General features: G+C 49.8%; 7 protein-coding genes across 7 annotated transcripts; 4 read left to right on the top strand and 3 right to left on the bottom strand.

Annotated features, from left to right (window-relative positions):
• Positions 1–783: 783 nt before the first annotated feature.
• On the top strand, positions 784–1890 carry ALTATR162_LOCUS9922 (uncharacterized protein; the record flags this gene model as incomplete). The annotated part of the gene is made up of 1 exon (XM_043317558.1): positions 784–1890. The coding sequence occupies one exon, from the start codon at positions 784–786 to the stop codon at positions 1888–1890; it is 1107 nt and encodes a 368-aa protein (XP_043173493.1).
• Positions 1891–2097: 207 nt separating this feature from the next.
• ALTATR162_LOCUS9921 (uncharacterized protein) lies at positions 2098–4016 on the bottom strand (the record flags this gene model as incomplete). Its single annotated transcript, XM_043317557.1, has 4 exons — positions 2098–3071; positions 3125–3497; positions 3547–3659; positions 3725–4016. The coding sequence occupies 4 exons, from the start codon at positions 4014–4016 to the stop codon at positions 2098–2100; spliced, it is 1752 nt and encodes a 583-aa protein (XP_043173492.1).
• Positions 4017–5939: 1923 nt separating this feature from the next.
• ALTATR162_LOCUS9920 (uncharacterized protein) lies at positions 5940–6560 on the top strand (the record flags this gene model as incomplete). Its single annotated transcript, XM_043317556.1, has 2 exons — positions 5940–6259; positions 6308–6560. 2 exons carry the CDS (start codon positions 5940–5942, stop codon positions 6558–6560), a joined length of 573 nt encoding a protein of 190 aa, XP_043173491.1.
• A 71-nt stretch (positions 6561–6631) lies between these two features.
• Positions 6632–7399, bottom strand: ALTATR162_LOCUS9919 (uncharacterized protein; the record flags this gene model as incomplete). Its single annotated transcript, XM_043317555.1, has 1 exon — positions 6632–7399. The coding sequence occupies one exon, from the start codon at positions 7397–7399 to the stop codon at positions 6632–6634; it is 768 nt and encodes a 255-aa protein (XP_043173490.1).
• A 506-nt stretch (positions 7400–7905) lies between these two features.
• Positions 7906–11600, bottom strand: ALTATR162_LOCUS9918 (uncharacterized protein; the record flags this gene model as incomplete). The annotated part of the gene is made up of 5 exons (XM_043317554.1): positions 7906–8989; positions 9039–9537; positions 9584–9677; positions 9723–9894; positions 11455–11600. The coding sequence occupies 5 exons, from the start codon at positions 11598–11600 to the stop codon at positions 7906–7908; spliced, it is 1995 nt and encodes a 664-aa protein (XP_043173489.1).
• Positions 11601–11805: 205 nt separating this feature from the next.
• On the top strand, positions 11806–12285 carry ALTATR162_LOCUS9917 (uncharacterized protein; the record flags this gene model as incomplete). The annotated part of the gene is made up of 1 exon (XM_043317553.1): positions 11806–12285. One exon carries the CDS (start codon positions 11806–11808, stop codon positions 12283–12285), a length of 480 nt encoding a protein of 159 aa, XP_043173488.1.
• Positions 12286–13181: 896 nt separating this feature from the next.
• On the top strand, positions 13182–14232 carry ALTATR162_LOCUS9916 (uncharacterized protein; the record flags this gene model as incomplete). The annotated part of the gene is made up of 3 exons (XM_043317552.1): positions 13182–13292; positions 13343–13575; positions 13632–14232. 3 exons carry the CDS (start codon positions 13182–13184, stop codon positions 14230–14232), a joined length of 945 nt encoding a protein of 314 aa, XP_043173487.1.
• Positions 14233–16471: the final 2239 nt, after the last annotated feature.

Genomic DNA, 16471 nt, shown 5'->3' with positions numbered 1-16471 from the left:
GGTAATGACAGCCCACCCGCTGTTGTTGAGAGATGGGTGCTGCAACATTTTTCCATCGAACTCTCCCAACACCTTTCTAGCCTATGGCGTTATCTCCATTCAATCTCCTTGTCATAAGAAAAAAGCGATTCTATCCCTTCATCAACAGCTGCAACATCATTTCTAATCCGCGGGATATGCGTCCCATCCCACACAGGATGTGATCGAGCGAGTTCTAGGCGCTGTGATGGCTGCCTGGCTGCCGTCCTTTCAACATTAGTGACTGAACCCTTCAGCCGAGTTCTTCGCAAGCTGAAAGCTACCACGTCCTGCGACACATAGGTTCAAGACTGCGGGATCTCCCGACACGAGTAGATACAATGCTACAGTATATGCAACGTGACAGCACATCATCAGCCATGGTGGCGCCTCTTACCCTTCGTGAGCGACTCGCACATATTTGAGTGTCAATGGTTACCGAGGAACACCAATAGTAAACAGCGAGTGTATAGTGTACTTCCACTTCATTGGAGGCTGCGTAGGTTGATCCTTCCGTCGGGGTTTGCAGGACATCCCTTTGACAGTCCCAAAGGGTAGCAGTCGGCAAATTCATGCTACCTTGTGAGCTGTAACCGCGGATTCCTGATCGTTATTGGAATATAAGATGCAAACATTCCGACCGGTCATTTCGTGCTTCAAGCTTACCCTTCACATCAGCATTTGTCAAGTCATTGAATAGTGAACTGAGAGCTGCTCCTACTACAATCCGACTTGAAGATTGCTTTCCAATTGAACAACAGCACAATGACCGAGCCGAAGATAATTGCTATTATTGGATCCACGGGATTTCTGGGACCTTATATCACAGCGTCTTTGCTCCAGAAACACGCTCACGCCAAGATCTTTTGCCTCAACAGGAGTAAAGACGGAGAACAGCGCACAATATCAGCTTTGCAACAAATCAGTAGCAACAGTCTCACCACTCGTAATTGCCTCCAGTTTACCACAACCGACATCACGCAATCAAACCTTGGACTGAATGACAAACAGTACAAGCATTTTACAACCGAAGTCGACGAAATCGTCTTCAACGCCTGGAATGCAAACTGGGCCATGCCTCTCACAAAGTTCGAGCCACTCCTCAACGCTGTACGCAACATCATCAAGGCATGTACCGCCAGTCCCAAGAAGCCACGCATAACGTTCATCTCATCAAATTGCTCCATCATGAACTGGCCAAGCCGCCACCCCGAACAACCACTCATACCAGAAGAGCCCGCTTGGGAAGATGCCAGCGCCGCAGACAGCGGATACGGACAGAGTAAATGTATCGCCGAGCAACTCCTCGCCCGCGCGAACCTAGACTCTGCTGTGCGTGTTAGAATCGTACGTGCAGGCCAAATCAGCGGTCCATCATCTGCAACTGCTGGTTCGCCAGGCTGGCCAACCCAAGGCTGGTTATACGTCACGTTCAAGACGAGTCAACAACTTGGTTGCTGGTCTGTACACATGAACGCTACTGACTGGATCCCCGTCGATTCGCTCGCAGAGGGCATCACCAACATTACACTAACGCAGCCGAGTAACAACGACGTTGTGAAGGTGTATAATATGATGTATCCCAATCCTGCACCTTGGGCTCTTCTGTACAAGGTCTTGACTGAAAGGTATGGTTTGGCGGTCGAGGAAGTTACGCTTCCGCAGTGGCTTGGCATGCTCGACCCTAAGACGTTCAAGATGCATGGCTTTATGGCGGCAGCTGGTGAGGGAAGGGAACAAGAGGCCATGGTCTTTCACAATAAGAATGCGCTGGAGATGTTGCCCAAGGTTGAGAATATTACAGCGAAGCAGGTCGAGGTTTGGCTGAAGGGCTGGAAGTTGAAACTTGGTGAGACAAGGGCTAGACTTTGAGGGGATTGAGGATTGCTTTGTACATCTGCAACTGCAGTAGAAAGGTGGTGATAAATCATTACACGTGTTTGAAAGAACGTGTGCACAGATTCACACGCATGCGACGGAAGCTCAAACATGAAATTTAACGTTGACATTTCTTCGTCGTAGATACATTTATCCAAATACGCTATGCGGCCTTGCCGTCAAGCACCCAATGCGTACCATCTACAAAGTCTGCTTGCCTCTCGTCTCGATAGGCAGAATCAACATACTGAAGAACGCCGCAATGAACAATCCACCACTAGCGTAGATTGGCGCCTTGGGGTTACTTCCACCAGCCTGAATGGCAACGATTGGCGCGCACAGTCCAGCAACTCGGTTCAAGAAACTAGACATGCCCGTGCCGGTACCACGAATGGGCGCTGGGAAGACTTCGGGGGTGTACGCATACAGAACACCATACATGATGTTCTGGAAGAAAGCCTCGAGACAAGTGAAAGCGAGCTGGAAGTCAGAGTCGGACGAGATGGTGAAGAGGAAGACAAAGACACCGGTGATGACGGTAGCGATGGCCATAGTACCTTTGCGGCCGACATGCTTGATGTCGACAGTGTAGCAGGCGATGATTGATCCGGGAACACCGACGATGGCAGTGATGGCGTAGTTACGGTACACAGTGCTGGTGTCGTTTTGAACATCACCACCCGAGTTGGCGAGGTACTGTGGGAGGAAAGCGTTGAAGAGCGGGTAAGCCATACCGATAGTTGTCCATTGGAACCAAAGCAGAGCGGTGGTGAGACCAATCTTCTTATCCTGGAACAGAGTCCTGAAGCGCTTCATCGAGAAACGGCTGAGGGAGCGCTTGACGATTTCGAAAACGCTGAGCTTGATGTCTTCTCCGGTGACTTCTTGATCGCCGCCGATTTGGTTTAGAATGTCTTCGGTAAGCCAGGTGTGGGTCTTGTTGTAGTGCGCAATACCGTAAACGGTGGCGACGGCCTCAGCCTGGCGACCGCGAGACAGCAGAAACTTGGGTGACTCGTAGAGATGGAAAAGGAAGAATCGGCAAACGAACATGAAGAACGTGATCGCACCTAGAGTCAAAATGAGGTATCGCCAGCCCCAGTTGTGAGCCATACTGCACTGTCCAATGGGAGTATCGGAAGGGCACGAGAAGTTGGGAATGAAAGCCCAAGCCACTGAAACTCGTTAGCAAAGATAAAAAGGCGTAGAATGTACAATTTCAACTTACAGAGCGATGCAATCAAGTTACCAACGGGCCAGAAGACGGAGAGCAGCGTCAAGAGATTTCCTGATGTTTGAGGCAGGAACTCCAGGAACAAGGCGCCATCGACGGGAAGGTTTCCACCAACACCGAGACCGATGCATGCGTAGAGTGCACATGTGCCAATCCAGTTGGGGGCGCCTCCTGATGCAAGACCGAAGACACCGGCGAGGAAAAGGGTGAAGTTGAAAGCGAGACGACGACCGACGATATCGGATGCAGTACCCCAGAAGGATGCGCCGATGCAGAGACCGAGGAAGAGCGATAACGTAGTGTATCTGACTTCCGTCTCGCTGACACCAAACTCAGCACTCAGTTGCGGTAGTGTAAGGGCGACACCCTAGAGAATGGTAAGTCCTGCTAGCAGTTGAGGGGCTAGGTATGCGCACCTGCAGCCACAAGTTGTCAGCCATCCAACCGCCACCGCATAGAGCGAAAAGCTGCCACTGGTAGCGGCCCATGCCCATATCCTGCAAAGCTTTGTTGATAACCTTGGATTTGCCTGGTCAGGATCAGTACAGCTCTTTCAATGTACTTGACGATTCTATGAAAAGCCACACGACGTACGGTCATATGGCGTGTCGGTATCTGAGGCGGCAACATCTGCTTCAATCTCTGCCTTTAATGCTGCAATCGTCATGCCATGGTTAATAACACCACTAGATGTACTACTGTCAGGTCGCCTAAGGTCGTTGGGCTCTTCGTCTTTTGTCGCTTTCTCTGACGTATCGAGGGAGGCGCGTGGGTGGGTGGAGACTATAGAAGCGCGATGGGTCGAATCATCAAGAGGCACGAGGACGCCTGGAAATTCGTCGACGTGGTGAGACTTGAAGGGATTCACAAACACAGTGCGAACCATCTTGGGGTAATGTTGGTGATGGTAGCGCGATGGAGGAGTTGTTGCTTGGGGTTCTTTTAGTCTTTGCGCTTGAGCCTGATGACTATTATTGCTGGAACCTTGGTTGGTACTTTGGATGCTTGGGGTTGGCGCTATGGTAGTGGTAGGGCGTGGTAACGGGGTAGTCGCGATTGGGGTAATCCTGTGCAGGGTCGGCGATTCGTCGATGTCGATGTAATCTGGTGGCTTGGTCGTGTGTTGAAACCGTCACGGCGTCTTCACCTAAGCAGGATGCTAAAGGCTTGTGAGGCTTGGAAAGGCTTGTGTATTTGAGTATGGCAAGCTTCCGCGACAGCAAAGTCGCAGTGAATTCAGATGACAAGAGTTGCACGAGCTTGGTCCTGGAGTAGAACCATGGCCCCTCATATACTCCAGTTCTCCCCGGCGCCGCCCCTGTCAAAAAAAACTTTTGGAACGGACAGATGGTGTGGAGTCGTTGGTGAGGTGCGCCAAGGTAGCGGCTCTCAAGCCGCGCCGTGACGTATTGTTTAGGTGGGCCAAGCATACCAGCCCAGCACGTTCCTGTGCCGTTCACTGCAAAGATCATCCAACGTCGCCGCTGTGGTTCGTTCGATCCTTCAGGCTTGGCCTTAGTCAAGACCACCGGCCTGGTAAGCTTTTCGCAGTCATGTATTGTGCGGTTGTGCGTCTGCAGGAGCTCGCCTCATGCGCAATGACAAAAGATTCTAAGGTTACATATTGAGCCCTCGATGAACATATTAGCAGGCAGTCTAGAGAGATTGGTTGCTATTGATGGTTGACAATGTTAGTCGTCCTTGTGGCGAGTGCGTCCTGCGTCTATTCCTCGTATCGATGGCGAGGCTGTTCGCATATCGCGCATAAAGAATTCTGCCGCGTGCCGAGAAGTGACTAAGCATGTGCCGATTACGTATACGTTTCCCAGGCTTTGCGCACGCAAAATGGCTAATAAAACCGGCCTGAAATTATCGTCAATTGTTGATCACACCGACAATAAGCGGGGAGGCTCGAGTGTTCTCTTTACATGCCCACATCAGGCATGACGTCCCTGAGATATACGACTGCAGAAGGTGGGACCGTTTCAACCCCAGGGCTGATGGGAGATCGACATTTGTCAACTGCGCAGCCTGCGACTGCTCATCTACTAGAAAGACCGAGACCGAAACGTTCGAGTTGCGAGCGAGCGAGACATCTGCCGTTAACCGTAGCAAAGTTTTGGACCCTTACTTGGCTCCACTGAGGCAAGACCCTACGGTAGCCACACGCCTGCCCTGGCAGCACGCGCCGAGTAGGTTGTGGGCCCGACCTAAAGCAAGTCGTATCGACAGGAGTCAATGTCACGCGACATGCTTGATTCCGGGATTCAAGGCTTTTCTGTTGACCTCGTATTGCCTCGGTAGTGCAACCAAGTACAACTTGCGTACGACGTTGTTGAGTGGTAACTTGACCAAGGTTCCTCCCACCTCTCTGGACACGTGCAGACTAAGTATGATACCAACTTCTTCTTTTGAGCCATGCAACAAGCGACCAAGAACTACATATGTCTTGCTAACGATCGCATGCGTTCTCTGTATTAGTAACGACCCTGTAAAGACATCTGTTATCTCAAACATGCGCCTTCCATCTCTCAACTGATCCTTGGTTGCGTTGAAGCTGCCTTGACGCAGAATTCGCTCTCGTCTCCAGTGGCAGTAGCGAACATTGGCTTGGAATGTGACTAGGTAGTAACGGATAAGCGACCAACAATGAGTCCAACAGCTTCCCTTATGTCGAGTGATATGCTCAAGTACACTCCGTCAACATTGCTATAGACATCCCCGTTAGTATTCACAGCCATCATTTCTATCGCCTCTGTCATCTCTATCACCAGCGATCAGCACGTGTGGTGCTGAACCCCTCATCAGCATGAACAGCGCCGAATCCGTACACGCATTCGACAAGCTGTTAGATGAGCGGAAGCATCTCTCAATATGCAGGCCGGCCAAATGGCCAGCAGCTCGCAACGACCATTACTGCGACCAAAAGGTGTGTCGTCACGCTGTCCTCGAATTGTCCCCTATATATGTCCCGTCAGACAACGATAGCGATGTGCAGTCGCACGCCACGCCTGGCAGCGAATTTTACAATACCCAATACGGCACTATGCCAACAGGATACTCTGAGACTGGAAGCTACAGTCTAGGTCACACATACCCCACCGATGACTATGCCGGTGGGAATGTTCAGTGAGTCCATACAATATGGAAGGTAGCCAGCTCACTAATATCGTACAGATTCAACTCCGCCGAATGGAATCAACGTGTCACCCGTCACAGGTTCGACACCGAAAACCTTCGGAAAATGTCTGTGCTGACCGATACAAACATAGCCACGAACGCCACACAGGTCGTCATCTGCGGGGTGCACGCAGAGTATGGACTTATTTGGCTTATGGAATTTAGTTTGCTTGTGAAATGTCAGGGATGGTTAGACGTGAGTGTCATTCTTTATTACCACGACAACAAGTCATTTTCCCTCGGCCGATAGCCTTAGCTACCACCACTCAGGATCGCGCAAACAGCGAAATGAAGAACAGACCTACCACGACACGCTCGAGATCATCTGCGACACTCCTTTGTCTTCTGTCCTCTCGGCTCGGCCTGTATTGCAGCTGCCTTGCGCTTCTCCGTAGGCTTCCTGACCCGCTTGAAACTTGGATGCTGATCAGATACCAAATCAACGGGAGATTCCATAAGTGCTTCTTCAGTAACCGGTTGAGGCGGCATTCTCAACTTCAAGCGAGGATGTGCAACATGCTGTTTGACCGAACTGCCCGGTGTCGTGGGGGACGAATGCAAGCCCGCAACGCCGGGGTCTTGTCCGTCCACTGCAATTTTGGAAACCTGATTCTCCGCCGTCATGAGATTAGACTCCACCTGACCAGTCGCAATGTCTACCGTAGATATCGAACGCGGTGTACTACAACACAAAAGCTCGGAATCTTGCCCTTGAACCTGTATTTCAGCGAAGCTCTTCTGCGCGCGCATCTTCCACTCGTTCAATTCCACCAAGGCTGTAGCTTGGACGCCCAGCTCGGTATATAACTTAACGACGATGACTAGAAGACTGTCGTGCTTTTCGACTAGATGGTCATAGCCCGCAGATAGAGCGCAGTACGAGTCGGAGAGGTCGACGAAGCGCTCTTCAAACTCGATATAAGACTTTGCGCTGTTGATATGCAGATTATCTAGCTCTTCCCAGAGTCGAAGAGCGTTTGTGTTTGAGTCGAGGTTGGTCAGGGATATCTGAGAGCTTCGGAGACATTGGCCATCGTGTGATGAAGGTGGAGTATATTGCTCGATCGAGCGCTGCAACCTCGTCTTCATGTAAGCTTCACCTGCCCTTTCCAAAGCCCGAAATCTGTTAAATCTTGCGTAAGCATTTTCTTCGTTTCTAATACGGGTTCTCCTGGATGTGAGTGCATGATTAGTTGGGGGAAGGGGTAGCGAAATCCTTCCGAACGTGAAGGCGAGTGCAAGTACCGTACGATATCGTTGCTTAAATTACTGTATATTGAAAGCTACTATGTATGCAGAATACAGAAGGAAAGGCCCGAAAAGGAGGGCACGCAGTGTACCTCAACCTGCGTGTGTGAGCGAATCGACCGCTCGCCATCAAGTGCTGCGGACCGACGTTGTCGGACTCATACTGCTTTGCCAACGACATGAGTTTATCTCAACACATGTGGCGGTCCCACGTATAGTTGAAGACATGCCGATTACTGGGCTGTAAGCAACAGATCTGACACTCTGTTCTTATCTGTAGCCCCTAGGACTAACTGTACCTCTGCGCACTCGATTGCGCCTATGGCTGGCAAGACTTCAGTCAAGACTCATCCCGATCCATTATGGTTCCAGCCATGTTGGTCTTCCTGCGCGTAGGCATCCAGATGCAGATCTTGCCAGTCCCAGATCTGCTCCATGCCACCCATGTCTACAGCAGACGGATCTCCGACAGTACCAAAAGGGTTCTGGGCAAGAAACTGATCAATGTCGAATGAAAGATCATCCGAAATGGTCACTGGAGGAAGATCGCCAATGTTAGAGGTTACTGGTGCAGTAGCCGGCTCTACAGACGCTATAGAAGGCATGGTCGTTACTGGTGCAGGCTCGTGTGCTGGGACCGACGACGTTGATTTAGGTACCGAAGGAAAAGTCTGCCGTTGCCGCTTACTGATCGAAGGGTATCGCGAAAGCTCCGGTGTAGCCTGCACAAGCTTGGAAAGGAAGTTAAACGATGTAGCCCCAAGTTTTGTTGTTCCGCTGAGTTGTTGCAGCATCTCCAGAGAGCTTTCAATAACGTCCACAACTTCTTCGCGATGAGGCAGGACGTGCTCGCGGTCGTGTATGATGGCGGAACAAAGCAATGTCGCTGTGTCGAAGATGCAAAAGACGACCATGTGAAACTTGGCATTAATCGGAAACTCGTGATCGAAAAGTTTACGCGCAACCTTCAGGAGACGTAATGCGATATCTATGCCCTTCTTCCTAAACTCTTCGTCTTGGCCAGCCACATTGTCTTGTCGCTCTCGGGTCAGATAGGGTTTGAGAAAATCGAGCTGCGTCAGGAGGATAACGCAATGTAATTGGAGGCGCTGGAAGACGAAATAAGGGTGTCTCTCATCAAAAGATGTGTCGGCGTTTGTAAATCGGAATATCGGCGGTAACTCCTCGATCAGCTTCTCGCACTCGGACTGTATGTTTACAACCTGCTTGTCCGATAGATCTGCCTTAGAGTTGGCGTTTCCCATGGCAGTCGCGATTCTACGGCCCAGATTCGCTTGGAGTGCCATGTGAGCAAAAGGTGAAAGGAGGTTTGGCTCCGTGGTTGACTGGTCTAACCGTAGGTTAGGGAATTTGAAGGTAAGATTTTTCTGATCAATGAGGTTGGGACGGCCTAGCCACGCCGACATCTGCCTGTAGCAAGAGTCAATAACCGTTCTAGCTATTGTCGTTCCATGCTTACCAATCCCAGATATACAACAACGTCCAGAGACGTCTCCTGATTTCGATGTCAAACTCACTCAGGTCCTCGATACCCGCATCTTTGTCGATACCTAGCTCTTGCGCTTCCCGGATTGTGCGCGAAAGCGCATGCCATGACTCTACTATCTTGGACTCGGATTTTAACCAAGCACCTTTCAAGAATTGTTCTTGCACCCGCTCAATGCTTGTTCTTGATGCTTCAAAACTCTGGCTGAGTTCTTCGGCTGCATCGGCAAACCGCTCCGTCAGAGTCTGAGAGTTGCAAGCCAGCTCGAACTCGATCATTTTACGAAGCGAAGGTGTGAGGTATTGCACGGAATATCCACAGATTCTTAGAAGCAAGCAGGTAAACTCTGGAGAGAGCTGCTTGCCGGCACCGCGATCTGTCCACCACTGGACATATTGTTCAGCTAGTGTTGGCCCGTATATCGCACTATAGCGGTAGTTCACGACGCTCAGAAAGTGGTTCACAAATGCATCTGCCTATCGTTAGCCAACGCCCAGTCGGATGATGTTAGCGCCTACCGGTTATTGATCTGGGAGGGACTGCTGGGAGGACTTTATCTACGACATCCGTCGTCCCAGAGGATTCTGCTGGTGAGTCTTTGTGCGGGCCATTCTTGAAACTGTTAGTTGATGTTGATATTTCAGTATTTGCACTTACGTCTTCTACCGTGCCTACTTTGTAATGAACATGGCCGGGCATGTACCCCCACACCTTCAGCCCATCCTCGAGGTCTTCTGACTCGCCATCTTGCGACTGCGACAGGAATTGCGGCTCTGCAGAGTCGGGAGCACTTCTTTTGGTGCCCTTGGTGCTGCTGGACGAATTTTCTCTGCGCCATTGCTGTTACTACCAAGTTCCACTAACGGCGGGGTAGGCAAGACAATGCACATACCGAGCAGACTCTGGCGATGACTCTGTTTGCCCTCTTTTGACGGCAAACTGACAAAGATGGGGTACCTTTCGTGCCTGGCAATGATTGCAGGGCCACTCTCGCGAACACTAGCCTTGCCGTTAGTCAAGGGGTAGACGCAGGGTCAATCTGGATCGGAGCGGACCTTTTGCTTGCGACGCTGACATTCGGTGCAGGAGGTTGTCGCGCGACTGTTTTTTTGTGCTTGCATTTTTGCTACTACTCTTCGTGAGGATCAATTGGGATTGTGATCGTTCAGGGTTTATCAAAGTCTGGTTAACGGACGAATCCACTGCTGGCGAATTATGGATCGTCTCTTAACACCGACCCCACTAGATCCACAAGAGCCGCTGCGCCACCTCCACGGGCCGAAGACTTGGGTATGACCCTGATTTCTCAGCGCGTCATGTGATGTGGCGAGTCCTCTAGGCGAGAAACTGTAATGTTTGCGGCACCGTAAATCTCAACCCTGCAAGATCAACGGAACCTCCGACTTTGGCACTTGCTATCCCGGCGGCAGTTGCAATCAAATCGCGCAGTAATGTGGAAGCCCGAGGCTACCCAGGGTACAAACACTGTAAAAACTCATTGGTGGCCACTTCCTGCCATTCCAACTGGTGTTACTGCACCTAGGTACTTTATCTGAACCGCGTGAATTTAGCCTATGTCCGCATGTCCTCCCTGCGAAGCTTATGCCCTGCTACTTCGCGCACTGAGGACTTTCCTAGAATAACCGACGTGTCTTGTCGCACGTGATCGCGATTAGATTGATACATTAGCGAGTCCGCCTGTAGTACTCCCAAGCATACGCGGTCGCCTTGAAGCCTTTTTCTCAAGTTCTGCCTCGACTAGCTCAGGCATGATGTCATCGCACCTACTTGTGTGCTTGCAGCCTGGCAGCTAACCTCAACACCGTGACATCGCTACATAGATACATCTACAGTTAGCAACAAATCGACTACCCTTTTTCAACTTCCACACACAGGTCGGTCATGTTCAAAAAACCTGCTCCCCTCTGCTCCGCACCATATCAGAAACACAGCTTCCACTATCATGGCAACCCCTCCTCTACCACTCATACCTTGGTCAAAAATTTCCATTCTAACATGTCGTCTGCATCTGGATTCTTCGAGAATAGCACAACACGTTGCACTGGACCTTTTCGTACTAGGATCTGCTGAACAAGTCTACATCCTTCTCGAGACAATCCATGAGTATGGTCTTGACATGACAACCAAGGACCATTACAGTCGGACCACCTCGAAACAAATACAGGGAGCGTGGGGTGGTAGTGATTCTTGGCCTTCATGGGCACACGAAGCAAGTGATGGTGATGCGGATGCGGATGCGGATGTGGGTACCATCTCTACCACGGGTTTACCCAAGGATATAGCAAGGAAAGCTCAAGGGTAGACGTTAGATAGAGAGGACTTAGACTTCGCGCGTGACCATCTGAACGCAAACCCGGATGCCACCTACCGTCCTCCAAAAGAAACAATGACACTTGGTGCTGCAGCACAGGTCGCGTCGCTTGCAGGCGAAGAGGGTTTAGCTACTAGCTTGATCGAGAAGAACATGAAAGAGTTGTACGAGTACTTGTTGGACAGTTGGACAGATCCAGACATAAGCGAAGACGAGACGAGGGAATGGCTAGAGAATCGACAGGGCTTGTAGCATTGCGATGGCATCTGGGAAACGCTCAGTGAAGTGGATCTTGGAGAAGGATTTGGTATGCGCATGTCTGACGTGGAGGATTATGTCAAAGAGGGTTATGCTTTCTTCAAACAGCGCTCCGTTGAAGGTCCCATGTGCCCGTATCATTCTAAAACGATGGCCGAGCTAGTGCAGATGATCGATAAGAACGTTCTCGCCGAACGCGCCGACGACGGTGAAGACGAAATACCCACTATCCTTACGGGTGGTGCGTCAGAAGCCCGGATTGCTACTCTCGAAGAACGCCTGTCCTCGTCCCATACAGGAGACGACCCCGATGATCCATGGATCGCGCTCCCCAGTGGAAAGCTTCCAGACGACTATAAAGGCTTCCTGCGCGCGAGAAACGGTATCGACGAAGACGTCACCACCGATGGACGTTGGATGGTGGACATGGATTACACCTTGTTCCCCATCGAAGGCAACGAATACTTGCTCTACGGTCAAGACGGAGACTTCTATGAGATCAAACTAGGCGAGTATACATGCTTTAATATCGGTACGGGTGACCACGAAGGTAACGTCACGCTTGTACCTCCTACTTCGGTAAGACCTGTCATCGATAGTTTCGAGAAGACGTGTGCGGAGGCGAGTTAGAAGAACAAGAAAGTGTATGAGCGCGCAGCCCTGGATATTTACGGTAGTATAGAAGATCTCAGGACATTAGAATGGATGTGTATCGAGTTTCAGCATTCCGCGTATGAGCAGAGGATCTGGGGTGGTCTGACGTCCTATTTGGAAGACTATACCAAGAGAGATGTTGATGAGAGGGTAGAGTCGGAGAGATGACGAAGGAGAAACGCGAAGAAGAAGGAAGAAAACAAGGCTAAGAAGAGGAAGAGGGAAGATGGCCAATCTGTTGATGGTGTGGATGCCGACATTAAATCGATTGGCAGGGCTTGAACTTGATGAGATGCGTCGCATTTGTGCTCTGTTATTTCTATCTCAGCTTGCAAATGTGCTGCAGAGTCTGTATGCTCAACGGACGCAGGGTGATTGAAGTCCCGTGCCACGTATGGATCGTTGCTTTCGGTTTGCACTCAACGGACCAATGTTTCACAGCAATATTTGCCGTACCGATGCAGCGCGACGTCGAGCGTGCGGACTGAGGCGTTTCTTCCATCTAGGTGAGCCTCAAGTCCAAGGCTTTCTTCCTCAATTGGCTAGGCTTAGCAATTCACGCGGCTGTCGGCCGACCCGAGGATCCGCGAACTAGCTGTCAGAAACGCAGCCCTGCACCACCTACGCCATGCAACCAAAAAGGTACGTATGATCAGTGAACTACTGATCAGGGTGCAGGATAGTATATATCATCAGCCAGGCCTGACACTAGCTGCATCTTAGTAATTGTCTCTGATGTTCGCATTCGCAGTCGCATTCGGGCCTATCTTAGAACACAGGATCGCTTCAGTATATAGACCGAATCTGTTGCACGAAATTTAAGCAGAACAACCCACAAAGCTATTCGATTTACCTACAAACCATTAGTCGATATGATTTCATCCGTCGTTGCAGTAGCTGGAGGTACTGGCAAGCTTGGCCGTGCGATTGTCGAATCTATCGTTAGTGCGGGCGGATACACGGTGTTCGTACTTGCTCGAGAGGTGAGTTCATGAAAAATTCCCGTGCATGATACATTCTGACGTTTGCAAAGACGACCGGAGATGCGAAGCCCGTTGAGACAGGTGCAAAGATACTCGCCATCGACTACAACAACCCAGATTTCATCGTCAAAGTCTTGGAAGAGAATCGTATCGATACAGTGATTTCGACCCTTGGATCTATGTCAGGTACCGATCCTGAGATGGCTCTTATTGAGGCTGCCGAAAAAGCTGCTGTCACGAAGCGCTACATTCCGAGTACGTGGGGGATCAAGTACACGCCCGAGTAAGTGAAGCATTCGTCTTACCAGTTGTTGATCACAATCTTCTAACATTATATAGGGTTGCCAAAATCTTCTCGATGGCCGAGGGAAAGATTGCCTATCTCAACGCTTTAGAGAAGACGTCACTGGAGTATACAGCTGTCATCAACGGCTTCTTTCTGGACTACTATGTGGAGCCACACGTCAAATCATATCTTACGGGTTTGACGCTGGCTATCGATATCGCCAACAATACTGCTGCTATCCCCGGCTCGGGTAAAGTCCCTATCGTTTTCACCTACAGTTTCGACATTGGCAAATTCGTGGCTGCTCTTCTTGGCCAATCAACCTGGGAAAAGGAGTCATACGTCATTGGCGACAAAGTCACGCTGAATGAGTTCCTCGCCATCGCTGAAGAGGCCAGAGGATCGAAGTTCACGACCACATACGATTCACTGGAGAGAATGAAGTCGTACCAAGTCACTGAACTGCCTGCTCATCCTCCAATGTACCCATACTTCCCGAAGCAAATGCTTCAAGGTATGTGTGCAGTCTTTGGCATCTTGTTTGACGAAGGTTTCTTTGATCTCAAGTCGCAGAAATCTTTGAATGATCAGTTTCCGGAGATAAAGACTAGGAAGATTCGAGATCTAGTCAACGAGGCCTGGAAGGGTAAATAGGTGAAAAATGAAAAGCCAGAAGAGGGGATTAGAAAGAGAACGTGTACGTGCCAAAAGAATTTGTTACTTGTTGATCTGGTTCAGTCTTCTACCAACCCATCGATTCTGCTATGCGTAAGGTTATTTGTGCAGCACCATGCAAAAAGTAGAAAGAAGTTGCCACAATGAAAGTGCAAAAACATACAACAGCGGGGATTCGCTAGTGGTCACCCGCCTAACTACTAATCCGCCGGTACACTGCTTGTATATGTGTGAGGAGTATTTGGGCAGGCACTGAGATATTGGTATAGGCTTGTATTGAGACGAATCCTTGAGGAGCTATCAAGACTCCTAGAGGGATGATATATACCTACGTCACGTGATCGTGGCTGGTGAGGGCCGACGGTGGCCCGAAGGGTCCCCGGTGGCTTGCCTGCCTGTGGCTGGAACCTGTGGTGTTGGAACATCGTGACAATATGGCTGAGCGGACGGGAAGCCTAGCTTTCACTCATGCGACTGTCACAAAGTTTATTAATTTTTCCGTATGCAGTAAGCCTATTTTCTGTTGCAGTAATCCCCTTATCTGAATGCGGACTATTAGCACACACTCTAGCATTAGTAGCTTACTCTGCCTAGGTGCTATGCACTAGCGCGTAAGCGCTACTAATAAAGCAGCGATCTAGCGCTTTAGGTTCTTCTAAATAGACGCTACGAACACAGGGTTAAAACACAGAGCTCTTAAACAAGACCTAGCTCCTGCAACTACAAGGCGCATTACAAATCTAGCACAGATGTAGTAAGTCCGTAAGAGGATTATTGACCTGCATAATTTGCAAAGATAAAAGCTAGGCTCTAGATAAGAGGACTGTAAGGGGTAGTTATAGGTAATAGTTGTCAGGAACGCAGCCCTGCACCACTACGCCATGCAACCGAAAAGGTATGTATGATCAGTGAACTACTGATCAGGGTGCAGGATAGTATATATCGTCAGCCAGGCCTGACAATAGTATCCTCTATACACTAATACAAAGATAGATAAGTAGGAAGTTCTTTAGCGTAGTCTCTTGTAGTACTTAGGCGTAGCTACGCTCGGGGAGCTATCGCACAGGTATACTGGAGTTGTATTCGATAGAGAAGAGAACTACAGGTAGCTAGGGTTCTGAAGGTCGTTCAGGGGGCGGCGGCTCGGGATAACCTTCCGCCGGGCTCGCTTGCACAGAATCCGGGTGCTCAGGGGGGGCACCCGGAATCTGTGGACAGTGCGCCTCGCGCACGTGACCGAGATATCATCGAGGACTCACCAACTGGGCTCCAGCCCATCACATAGCCCCTTATAATACCTCCCTTCTCTCACTTTCTAGATTATACAACTAGTTAAGTTCTCAGTAAATCTAGTTTTTATTATATAAGACTAGTAATTAGGTAGTGTGGCAGAGAATCTAAGGGAACCGCAGATCTGAAGGGCTATCGGACTCGGAGATAACACGGAGAGTAGAAAAGGGACAGGAATGTCTGAACCCCGTTCAGACAACAAATACCACACATACAACACACACAATATACTCTACTCACTTGCATCGAGCACACGTTCCGATGGAGGACTACCAAAACACTCCACTACAGTAGGTATTTAGAAGAACAATCCAATTCTATATAAACAATAGAATAACTAAGTCTTAATCTAGGTAAGAGATAAACTTATAAGAGTTGACTACAACGAGCGTATAAAGGAAATCCTCCACAACTATATACTTGTTGCCTGTCCAAGTGCCATCCTATCCACCCCATCCATCCTGGATGTCGGGGAGGTTTGTGATGGCGCTGCCATCCCTTCATGCACTGCCATCCCAGATGGCGAGCCTTGGCGGGATTTCAATCACGTGATCTGCGCGCCCCGCGCTGTTCATTACCTTTTGACGTCGGCATATCGACCTTCAACCTTGCGCCCACCATCAAGGAGAGAATCCTTCCTGTTAATTGTAACATACACCCAGTATCCTAACCAAACATTGAACCTGACAATTACAGTACATTACGTACGTGTGTCTTCTTACATCTGCCACAAAAGCTTATTGTGTCAGTCCAATTGCTCGTTCTGAGGCTATGGATCACGCTGGCTGAGCCTCGTCTACAGTCTCTTCTGAGTAAACAAGCTATACTAAATTGGTCTTAGTTATTGACTCATAACATATGAGCTCCTTCGCACAGTAATTGTGCGTTGCGGCGCATTACGTGCACAGACACGGTATCTTTCCTCAAG

Source organism: Alternaria atra (assembly GCF_907166805.1).
Source record: "Alternaria atra isolate CS162 genome assembly, contig: 32, whole genome shotgun sequence".
NCBI classification, from domain to species: Eukaryota; Fungi; Ascomycota; class Dothideomycetes; order Pleosporales; family Pleosporaceae; genus Alternaria; species Alternaria atra.
Note: the sequence above shows the minus strand (reverse complement) of the source record. Positions and strands in the feature narration are given on the sequence as shown.